The 10,561-nt window shown below is 54.1% G+C and overlaps 2 protein-coding genes across 6 annotated transcripts in view; one reads left to right on the forward strand and one right to left on the reverse strand.

Moving 5' to 3' along the window:
• Positions 1 to 10,561, reverse strand: part of rassf6 (Ras association domain family member 6) — a 12,132-nt gene continuing 1,571 nt past the window's right edge. Inside the window, exons 2-14 of one of the 5 annotated variants that reach the window (XM_077737519.1) lie at positions 9,638 to 9,724; positions 8,393 to 8,620; positions 5,551 to 5,675; positions 1,847 to 1,964; positions 1,681 to 1,759; positions 1,418 to 1,578; positions 1,216 to 1,310; positions 949 to 1,145; positions 747 to 848; positions 601 to 652; positions 401 to 519; positions 226 to 323; positions 1 to 150 (exon numbers count right to left, since the gene is read on the reverse strand). In XM_077737519.1, the coding sequence (XP_077593645.1) occupies positions 75 to 150; positions 226 to 323; positions 401 to 519; positions 601 to 652; positions 747 to 848; positions 949 to 1,145; positions 1,216 to 1,310; positions 1,418 to 1,578; positions 1,681 to 1,759; positions 1,847 to 1,908 (1,041 nt within the window). In that variant the 5' untranslated portion in view covers positions 1,909 to 1,964; positions 5,551 to 5,675; positions 8,393 to 8,620; positions 9,638 to 9,724 and the 3' untranslated portion in view covers positions 1 to 74. The other 4 variants (XM_077737515.1, XM_077737516.1, XM_077737518.1 and 1 more) reach the window with 4 other exon arrangements.
• The window catches only part of musk (muscle, skeletal, receptor tyrosine kinase), a 9,343-nt gene continuing 2,715 nt past the window's right edge, over positions 3,934 to 10,561 (forward strand). Inside the window, exons 1-16 of the mRNA XM_077737546.1 lie at positions 3,934 to 4,301; positions 4,654 to 4,780; positions 4,844 to 4,995; positions 5,076 to 5,203; positions 5,277 to 5,418; positions 5,573 to 5,697; positions 5,815 to 5,974; positions 6,283 to 6,289; positions 7,060 to 7,326; positions 7,387 to 7,571; positions 7,640 to 7,663; positions 7,729 to 7,817; positions 8,414 to 8,588; positions 8,814 to 9,000; positions 9,100 to 9,303; positions 9,443 to 9,591. Coding sequence (XP_077593672.1) covers positions 4,226 to 4,301; positions 4,654 to 4,780; positions 4,844 to 4,995; positions 5,076 to 5,203; positions 5,277 to 5,418; positions 5,573 to 5,697; positions 5,815 to 5,974; positions 6,283 to 6,289; positions 7,060 to 7,326; positions 7,387 to 7,571; positions 7,640 to 7,663; positions 7,729 to 7,817; positions 8,414 to 8,588; positions 8,814 to 9,000; positions 9,100 to 9,303; positions 9,443 to 9,591 — 2,197 coding nt within the window. The 5' untranslated portion in view covers positions 3,934 to 4,225. The remainder of the gene's footprint in view (positions 4,302 to 4,653; positions 4,781 to 4,843; positions 4,996 to 5,075; positions 5,204 to 5,276; positions 5,419 to 5,572; positions 5,698 to 5,814; positions 5,975 to 6,282; positions 6,290 to 7,059; positions 7,327 to 7,386; positions 7,572 to 7,639; positions 7,664 to 7,728; positions 7,818 to 8,413; positions 8,589 to 8,813; positions 9,001 to 9,099; positions 9,304 to 9,442; positions 9,592 to 10,561) is intronic.

Here is a 10,561-nt window from a genome sequence, read left to right on the forward strand (position 1 = left end):
TTGATTTGTCAATATACTGCTTTATTGCGCTCCGCGCCTCTACAGATCGGGAAGGGAATGTGTACGTATGCTCATCAAACACTGGTTTCCACGTGAGGGGAAATCTTGCGACTTAATATTCGGGACAGGGCTCGCTGATGGTTGTGGTACCTGGAACAAATACACACACACACGCACACACATGCTTGACCTTCATCCAAGGCCCAGAAGGCAAGTAATACTAACTTGCTGACGACCATTTGTATCTCCCTGTTCTCCTCTTCCTTCAAATTCAACAAAACCTGCTCCAGGATGGGGAGTTCCAGGTTGAGATATTGAGCCACCTGGTGGCGCAAGTCCAGCGACACAATCCATTTCAAACTTCTTGCCGCGCGCGGCGTCGTCGCGGGGAGGGACTCACGTCGTTGCTCACTTCCTCTTCGTCCACGTCCATCAAAAAGATTTTGGCGGCGGCCTCCGAGGGTCCCTGCAGGACGCGCTCCCAAAGCGGCCGGTCTCGCCGGCTCATCTTCCTCTTCTCTGAAGGCGAGTCGTCGGGAGGTACAAGTACGTGTGATCCCTTTGGGCAGCAAACCGGGACGCCACTCCAGACGTACTTACCGCCACTCTGGTGGATGCAGTAGAGGGCAAACTCCCGCGGATCGTTCTCGATCTGTCGTGGCCGGCCGGGACGTGAGAAAAATAAAATCAACTAAAATAATAGCCGAAAGGCGAGCCCGCGACCGAAAGACAAGATATTGGCTCACCTTGAATTTGTTGAGGAGCTGTTCAATGACTTGGCCTGTGCTCATCTGGCTGCTGATGCGGACTTTGGTTGCCGTGCCAAAGCAAGGAGTGAAGATGGATGTCTAGATGAAAGAAGGGGGGAAAGTCAGTGAGTTTGACGACTCCACGTGAAGGAAAATAAGGCGGCAGGCACATGCACATGCACAGGCACCCACGACGCACCTTATAGTTATAAAAGTGTCCGTTGATGGAAAAGCGGTGTCGGCGCTCCCTCTCCCTTTGCGCCGCCGACCTGCCTCGCCGACTCCTCCTTTTGACCAGCGAGGCGTCACTGTTACAGCGAAGGAGACTCCAATCCGATTCCAGCTCCAAGCTCTTCTGCTTCAGGGGACGCAGCGTGGCGCTCTCCAGAGGGGCGCCTGCGCCGCGCAACACAACCCGGCTCGTACTTGGGGCTTTTCCGCCGGCGCCGGCGGAAAAGCCAGTCACCTGGCGGGGCGTTTCGGCGCGGCCCGGGGCTCGGCGTGCCGTCCAGCTCGTCGATCTGGTGCAGGTCGGCGTATTCTCCCCAGCGGGACATGCCCCTGCAAAGACGGGGCTCTTTTTGACTGCCCGGCACCTTCTACAGAGCTACAGCTGTCACGTTGGAGAAAGAAAAAGAAGATAAGCGGCACCCTTGTCTTGGGCATACCTCCGATTGGCAAGTGGGCTGACTGGGCTGGTGGGGTCCGACGAGAGCATGGGGGCGCTGGGAATGGTTTGTTTCTCGTCCTGGATCTTCAGGCGAATGGGTCTTCGAACTCCCCAGCAGATGTTGACCAGGCCGTCCACCACCACTTGCCCGTCGGCGCCCTGAATTTTGGGCCGGATCCGGACCGGAAACGGCACGGTCCGGAAAAAATGTTTTTTTGTTTCATTTTCCACATTCTGCTGCCGATGGGAAATGCGCCGTACCTGGGAGTAAGTGAGATGCAGTTGAGTCTGATCCTTCAGGAAGCAGTTGTAGGTGCTCAGCAAGGAGAGAAACTCGGCCCTAGAAAGCAAAGGGAGGTGGCCGTCAATGTGATCCTCCCGGACGGCTCCCCTTCCTTCCACCTCTCTGGCTTGGAGCTGAATCCACCTGGACAGAGTCCTTCCGTCTCCCGCCTGGATCGGCGGAAGGAGCGTGGCTTCCTCGTTCATATCGGGTGCGGATTAGCGTCTGTTTTCCGCTCCTGCTCCAGTTGCGGCCGCCGTTCCTGCCCAGACACAAAGGCAATGACAAGTTAAGCTTAGCCAAAGAAGCCAGCCAGCGAGCCAGCGAGCGAGCACGCACGCACAATGGAGAAGAACTCTTGCGTTGAATACTAAAGCAGCATGTCTCTTGGTCTGAAGCTCCCTCTCTCTCTCGCTTTCTCTCTCTCTCACTTTCTCTCTCCTTCTGTACTTTTTGGGTTATATTTATCTCCTCCTTCACTCTCCAAGAGAGTTAATCACAGTACTCCACCCAGTAAGCAGCGACGACGCTTTACGGCGTGGCAGGCAGAAAGACTCACGTTGGGACGACTTTGTCTCTGCTTTTGTTTCCCCCCACCGGCCCCGAATAAGAAGCCCGTCACGTCGCTTTCCTTGAGAAGCGGCGAGGATGACGACACGGCGCTGTCTCAGCACGTTGGCCGCGAAGAAAAAGAGCCTTCGGCGCTCCTCCTTCAGTGCTGCCGCCCTGCCCTTGATCTGGTTCAGTTCAAAGAGTGCAAGCAAGCCTTTTCCACAAAAATGATGCCTGGAGGCTAACTTTCCTTTTGATATCATTCTAAAAAAAATGAACGGGGCAAAAGTTGACAGTACTACTGTGGCCCAAAGTGAGCGAATGGATTTCCACGTGGCGACGGCAGGGGGAGTAACAGGATCAGTTGGGAATGATCCCGATCCCCGGCAGCCGTAAGTCAAGACAGACAGGCCGAATCTTAGTTTGGACTTTGACCGTAGCGCCAATACCGAATGGTGGAGAGAAAAAAAGGGGGGACTGTGGAGGATCCTCCCTTTACAAACTTGAGCCGAAGCGCAAGTGAATTTGGTCTGGTCAAGTCCCGACTTGTGCGAGGGACTTGCTTGCTCGGCTTCCTCCACCTGCTTACTTTCCTTCTTAGTTTGACTAAGGTGTGCTTACGAAAGCCACGGCGCCGCAGCAAGTTACTAAAATTGTTCCAATTTCACTCGCTGTCAAGTTGAACACACTATATCGTGATCGTATGATAAGAAGATCAGTCCTACCTTGCCAATCTATTCCATGGCTCTATTATGACGAGCTTTTCAGGTGAGGTTGAAGTCTACTTCAGTGTGTCTGGGTGTGTGTGCCTGTGTGTGCGGCACATGTAGTGGATTGGACCTCGCTTGTCAATATGCAGTCTACTTGGTTAATTATTATTATAGGTCCAGAGCTCGACTGACATTGGATGGATGGATGGAGTGAGGGAGGGAGGGCTTCGAGCTTGGCTTCGAGCTTGGCTTCGAGCTTGGCTTCGAGCTTGGCTTAGTGCTCAGAAAGTTTGTTGTGATGCAGCAAGACCCCCAACGTTGGCCAGAGTTTCCCAGTATACGAATGCGTTATCCGTGGGCCAAATCCAAGACAACTTTGCAGTATATTCCCTCGGCAATATTTGACTTTGCAGTAGAATTCCCTCGCGAGCCTTTAACGGCAACGTCAATGTGTGGGATACTAGCGTCATCTAGTGTCCATGATTTGACAGAGCACTGCGCCTCGACTACGTGGCAATAAATATAGAGGAGGGAAAGCCTAGTGCCCACAAAGAAAGCCTATTCAATCTGAAAGAAGAAGCATGTGGGTGGTGTCTCTGCACACACAAAAAAAGTGGAGGCCATGACTCGCAAAGGAGACAGCAATATTTGGAGCAGCTCGAAAGCAGGAAGGACGAAAAGCCAAAGGACCAAATGACATTCCTTTCCTAAAATAAAGCCGTGCCCTCCGCAGGCAACAGGTGGGCACAAAGTTGACATCCTGGGCATATGCGCCCTCTGTGTCACCCGAGTCAATTTGGGTAAAAGAAAAAACATAATGTCTTTGTACAATACGCACTCCGCTCCAATTCATCTCTTGTCAGGATTGGCTGAGGCGTTTTGAACCCCATCCCGAAATACCAAGTGGCCGTGTTCCAAAAATAGAATGCTGTAGCGTACTTTTTTTTCCCCGATTGTTGTTGTCCTGGAATCCCATTGGGACTCAATGACTGCTGTGCTTCTGCAACACGGGAACCTTTGGAAGTGGCTGGCTGCTTTTGACCTGTTTTTTTGTCCTTCTCCACGCTAGTTCCAAACCGTGAACCCAGCGCATGTGAACACCTGCCACTGTCCCTCAGCCTTCGCCCTAACCAGCACACACACACACACACATTCACACTGAGCCAGCGTGGCTGTCTGACGGCTACAGGACGTACGCACGGAGGAAAGTACGAGCCCTAAAGCCGGGTCTTGAGAAAAGAAGAAAGTGGACGGAGGCAGAATGAAGACGAGCGGCGGACTCATTTCAGTCTTGCAGATCCTCTGGCTGGCCGGCCCGAGTGGTGGCGTACAGAGAGGTGAGTAAGCGGCACAGCCTCCTCGCCACGACGCCTTTCCTTTGCGTGGCCCTAATGCCGCGCTCCAGTGGCGGAAAATGCCAGGGGGAAAGGAAACAACATGTTTTGAGTGACGGCGCTATGGCAAGACTTCACATGGCATGCGCTCGCCGAGGAGGGTGTCAGCCTCAAATGACTTGGCCACATGGTGGGAGGGCAACAGAGAGGAGAGGAGAGGAAAGGCTTTTTCATAACAAATTCAATGCTTTCAATCTCCCTTGGACGAGAACGGCGTGTTTATTTTGGCGGCGTGGGGAGTAAAGCGCTGTTTGTTTAGCTTCCTAAGGGAACCCTATCAAACTTCTGAACACAGCACCGCGTATTATCACATTGTTGGAGAACGTGGACGTCCTCCTGGATCACAACGCCACCTTCGTGTGCGAGGTCCAATCCCGACCTTCGGCGGATATCACGTGGATCAAGAATAACCAAGCCATCACGTGAGTCCACTTTCTTCTTTTGCTTTCTATGCCCCTCCCCGCCGTCTCGTCCATTTGGAACAGGTACTACGATTCCCGGTACCTGACTCGGGAGCAGGGACAGATTCTGGTAATACTTCACGTCAGAGAAAACGACAACGGGGAGTACTGCTGCCTGGCCGGCAACGGCGTGGGCCAGCCGGCCAGGAGTTGCGGGGCGCTGCAGTTAAAAATGAGTGAGCGCCGCACTGCGGCGGATGGCAAAAGTACAAAAAAAAGAGGCCACCAAGCCTGCTTTTTTTCGCCCCGAATGCAGAACCCCAAATCAAACGCCATCCCACCAACGTCAGCCTTTTGGTGGAGTCCAAAGCGGTACTGCCGTGCGTCAGCCTGGGTCACCCGAAACCCGACATCACGTGGCTGAAGGACGACGAGCTCATCCGGGTAAACCAATGGCCGCCTACCCCCTTTCTGCCACCAAACTTTCTTCTTCTTTTTTCCCCTCTCCTTTTCACAGGTCAGCGAGCGCGTCAATGTCCTGGATTACGGCGCGCTCAAGATCAACTACATCCAGAAGGACGACGCGGGCCAGTACCGATGCGTGGCCAGGAACAGTTTGGGTTTGGCCTTCTCCAAGGCCGCCTCCGTTCAAGTACAAGGTCGCCCGGCCGCCAGCCATTCCACCGCTCCAGATAGAGAAACAAATGGCGGGGAGCAGACATGGGCCAAAACCTAACATTCATTCAAAGTGTCTGTGGGTTGTTCCCACATCCTAAAAGAAAGATGGTTACCTCTCTGTTGCCTCCCGCGCAGCTCCCGCACGGATCCTGCGAGTTCCCAAGGAGAAGCGAGTGGCGTACGGCAGCCAAATCTCGCTGGAGTGCCACGCCACCGGGAATCCGATCCCCGCCGTCACCTGGTTAGAAAATGGAAATACGGTGAGTGGAGAGCGCACGAGACTCGTGTATACCAACGAAGCAAATGGCTGTTTTGAACACATTCCATTTTGTTAAAGACAAGGAGAGATGAGCAATAACAGCGTGTGTTTTGTGAAGATCTCGGGCGGATCGGTGGAGGAGACCCTGGCGGGAGAAGTGGTTCTGTCGGTGCTTCGGCTAACGGTGACCAGACCGGCGCTTTACACGTGCCTGGCGTCCAACAGACACAGCGGCGGCGCCAACACGGTCAAGGCCACGGCTCGAGTGACGGTCGCCGGTGAGTCCAGAGGTGACGCCATGGCGCCATTTGTCCAGGGGGCCTTTTGTGTTTTCAGGTGGCGTCAGCTGCCTTCTCCCATTTGTTCTTTCGTCACCCTCCCCCCCAACCTCCAAAAACAAGACGCGTGCTGAACGCACTCACATTCCGGCTCCTTCATTCTGGCCAGAATTGAGTTCAGTTTGGCGTGATGTTTGATGTCAGATCACTTCTAAAGTCTTCTTCTTCTTGTTCTTCTTCCCTCTCCCTTCTCTTTATGGTGGGTCTCCTTCAACCAACATCTTCTGGATATTGCCACTGGCCCATAGAATGGAGGTAAGTTGCTCGGGGAGCTGCATTTAATTCCAGTCCGTCTAATGGATCCTACCCTACAGCGGGCTGGAGTCAAACATAATTGTTATTCTGTGCTTGGCAAACGCACACGTGCACTCCGTACAGCTGCATTCTCCCATTCCGAGAGGCAGACAAGTGTAGCGGGGTGGGAACGGGATTCAAAGGATAGAAGGAGAGCGCCTCCCAAAGCTCAATGACGTCTGTCTGGCTCCGTCTGGCTCCGTCTGGCTCCATCTGGATTCTTCACGCAGACAGTCATGAGAAAGAAACGAGGGAGATAACGGTCCAGGTGGGAGCGGCTAGATTTATGCCTGTCCATGCTTTGATTTAATAACCAAGTTGAGATCCAGCTCCCATCTGGACTGTGTGAGGAGGAGGAGGAGGAGGAAGAGAGGCAAAGTGGCCAAAGGGGGCAGCTGACGGGAGCAAACGCAGACCTTCCTTCCGCGCTACTTATCCCGCCCGTCATTGCAGAAACAATTGTCGGCCGGGAGAGGCTCCAGATCTTGGTGGAAAATCCATCCATCCATCCATCCATCTTTGTCCATGTGTGGGAGTTAGGGATGTAACACTATAGCCAGAAGGGGGCCAACACGTCAATGCAAAAAGCTAGGCCAAGATAGGACTGTTGGATCTGGTCTCTGCCATGGCGGACGGAGGTGGCCACAATACGAGCCGGGCTAAAATGTCCACGAACAGAGGGTCCAAAATGGAACTCTGGGATGCCCACGCAAAGAAGTGTCTCTCCGCAGACTCTACAAGGGATCCGGGGGCTTCTGCGGCGCCTACCGCGGGGACGCCTGCCGCGCCGTCTTGCGGGACGGCCGGCCGCTTTTCTTCAACGCCTCCGTCTCCGAGGCGGAGGAGGCCGCGCGGGACCTCGCCCTTGGGAGCTGGTGGACGGAGCTGGACGGGCTGGCGGCGTCGTGCGGCCCGCCGCTGCGTTCCCTGCTGTGCCACGCCTTCTACCCCGACTGCAATCCCACGGGATCGGGGCCGGCGCCCAAACCCGTCTGCAGGTAAGACGTGGCCTCCGTCTTCCGGCGCGTTGAAAAGCAACATTGTTATTTTGCCCCAAGGGAACATTGCCTGGCCGTCCAGGATCTCTATTGCCATAAGGACTGGTCCGCGGTGGAGGCCGCCGGCGCGCTTGTCCGCCCCGACCCACGCGGTCACCACGCGGCCCGTTTGTCGTTCCCCAAGTGCGAGACGTTGCCCAGTCTCCTTTCAAACCCGGACGCTTGCACTCGTGTGCCTTTCGTGGGTAAGTTGGGGTTGGCGAAAGCACGTCAGCCCACCCGTCACAATCCATTTTTTTTGGTGGTATTTCAGATATCCCGTCAGAGCAAACGACAAGTAAGTGCGACCATTACTCGTCCATAAACGTGAAGCCGTCCCAACATTGTGTTTGTGATGGACAGCCACGTGTTACAAAGACAGAGGACGTTTTTACCGAGGTAGCGTAAATGTGACCGGCTCGGGGATACCGTGTCAACGCTGGGACCAACAGGTACTCGCCCACTGCGCCCAACCCCGTCCTGTCACTAAATGCCACAAGTGTACGTAACGATTACGCTATTACGCTCCGTTTGGTCCGCTACGGTAGAAATGACCCAAAGGCGTGTCACGTACGACCGCTCCCGATGGCCCGAAAGATCCTTTTTACGATTTGAAAAGGCTCTCTTGGGTGTTGGAACTCTTGCTTCTGGCCCGCGCGACTATGTTGGTCGGGCCAGCTCAGTGGGCGGCTCTGATTGGCTCACATCCTGCTTCTGGAAACAATTAGCTTGAGGACGCCAGTGGCCGCCCGTGGACAACACAGACGGCCCCGTTTACTAGGAGGAGAGCTTTAACAGACGCCGGTTTACGATGCGTGCGGCTTTCACAACAATGTTGGCGCCCGAAAGAAATCTGGCCCACCACTCGGTCTCGGATTAGACCGTGAATCCTCCATCGCTCCCAGTGAACACTAGTACATTAGTGTGTGAGACTCTGTCAAGTGTTTGGCGCGCAAAATACATTTTCCACAAGTACAAGCCCACGCTGTCATACGAGACATACGATGACAGGGAAATGTTTACGTACCTACGTTGTCTTCCACCGTAGGTCCCGCACCGGCACCGCTTATCCGCCGAGGCCATTCCGGAATTGAAAGGTTCCCAGAGCGGCTGTAGGAACCCGGCGGGAATCGGCGAGCGGCCGTGGTGCTACACCTCCGACGCCGACGTTCGCTGGGAGTACTGCGCCGTGGCCCGCTGCGCTCCGCTGGGCTCGGCGGCAGGTACGGACGGGCCGCCCACTCTTTTCCAAACTCTGACAAATAGAAAGACACACACGAGTGAGAAACGGGACGTGGTCAACTCATTGGAGATGTTCCCATCGTATGGGGCACGTCAATCACGGACGGAATAGCAATAGATGCGGTAAATGCGCTTTGGCAAACGGCGGCTAACGAGGCGCGGGTGACTTTTCTTTCTGGGTACGCTCGGACGGGAACGGTCCCAAGGCTCCGTTCCGCCGGCCGCCAGAGAGCCGGCCGTCCCCGCCCCCCTGCCGCCCACCACGGCATCGTCGCCGGCGTACTCCATGTCCGTCATCGTGGTGGTCCTGGCCGTGGCGGGCTCTCTGGTCTTGGTGGCCGCGGCCATCTTGGCGTGTCGACGGCGTCGGAGACAATGGAGGCGGCACAAACGGCGAGTGGGGATGGGAATTTGAGAAGGCCGGACACGGACGGCGGCGGCGGCTTTGCTTTTTCATGACGTCCAACTCCTTGATTTTACTTGGTGCCGCAGGGAAATGGAGAGCCCCGAGCCCAGCCGGAGCACCAGCACTCTGCCTTCGGAGCTCCTGCTGGAGCGCCTGCACGCCAATCCCATGTATCAACGCGTTCCCCTGCTGCTCAACTCCAAGCTGCTGGCTCTAGAATATCCCAGGAATAATATCCAGTACGTCCGAGACATCGGCGAGGGGGCCTTCGGCAGAGTTTTCCAAGCCAGGTGATGAGCGAGGAAAGCGCCGGGTGGATGGCCGCGGCGGCCCTTTTAACCGCGGAAACGGGGCCCTCGGAGCGATGCTCTCTGTCGTGCGATTGAATATTGGAGTGGAGATCAAGGGGTATTTTTTCTTCTTCCCCAGAGCCCCGGGCTTGCTAGCCGTGGAAACGTTGACGATGGTGGCGGTGAAGATGCTGAAGGAAGAAGCCTCGGCAGACATGCAGAATGATTTCCAGAGAGAGGCGGCGCTCATGGCTGAATTTGACCATAGCAATATTGTGCGACTTTTGGGTAAGTGGGCCAAGTTATATATCAAATTTAAAAAAAAAAAAACTACCTTTATGTTGTTGTGGTGCCATGGCGTCATGTTCTGGCTTCCAAAGCGACAGAGATTCAACAGCCAAACGCTCTGGCCGGTCGGTAACTAAGGGAGGGAAGGAAAAAAAAGACAAAGCCAATATTAAGGACAATTGAATTCCCTGGCTGTGGGCAGCCATAACAGCGTCAGTCCATTGATCCGTCGACGCAAAACTCCATTAGAGGTGTAAGCCTTGTTCAATTATTCAGCAAGCTTTCTTTTCTAAAGCAAGAAATCCCCACCATATCTCCAGTAATGGACTTTTTAAATGTCCACAGAGAGTGTGTTTGGCTCAAATGTTTGCTTTCCTTCATTGTAGATTTTTTTTTTTCTGGCAAAGAAAGCAGTCATAGAGAGCCAGAGTGAGAAAGAGGGACTTACACTAACATGTTAGGCATGTAGCGTAACAATCATTTGAGGCTGAATTACTATTAGACCGATTCAGAACATTGACGCCGCACTTGATTCAATCAGTATATATAAGAAAGAGCTATGCTTTTTTTGTAAATGGACTGTTAAATTCTCCGCAGTCAACGGAAACACTGTAAACCCATTTTCAGACTAATTGACAGCGTTTTCAAGGCGTCGTGAATTTCCACTTCCGGGCGCCTTACGCTTCAAGTGGGACAATTACGCAGAGAGCCAAGCGGGCCCACGTTTGCCCCATCCAGATGGCGTAAAGAAGCCATTTGCTTCCACGGCCCGCAAAAAGGCGGCACTTGCAATTTGAAATCCCGTCTGTACTTTACGGACGCAAACACAAAGACCATTTCTAAAGTGAGCCAGAGTTTATTTGGCAACGTCTATCGGATAGTTATGTCTGCGTTTGTTTTGCTTTTCTCCCCATGAAGGAAAGCATTCTACTAAAGGGATAGAATGGCTTTAGCACCCCAAGGAAGGCGC

Source organism: Stigmatopora nigra, chromosome 17, assembly GCF_051989575.1.
Source record: "Stigmatopora nigra isolate UIUO_SnigA chromosome 17, RoL_Snig_1.1, whole genome shotgun sequence".
In the NCBI taxonomy this organism is placed as follows: domain Eukaryota; kingdom Metazoa; phylum Chordata; class Actinopteri; order Syngnathiformes; family Syngnathidae; genus Stigmatopora; species Stigmatopora nigra.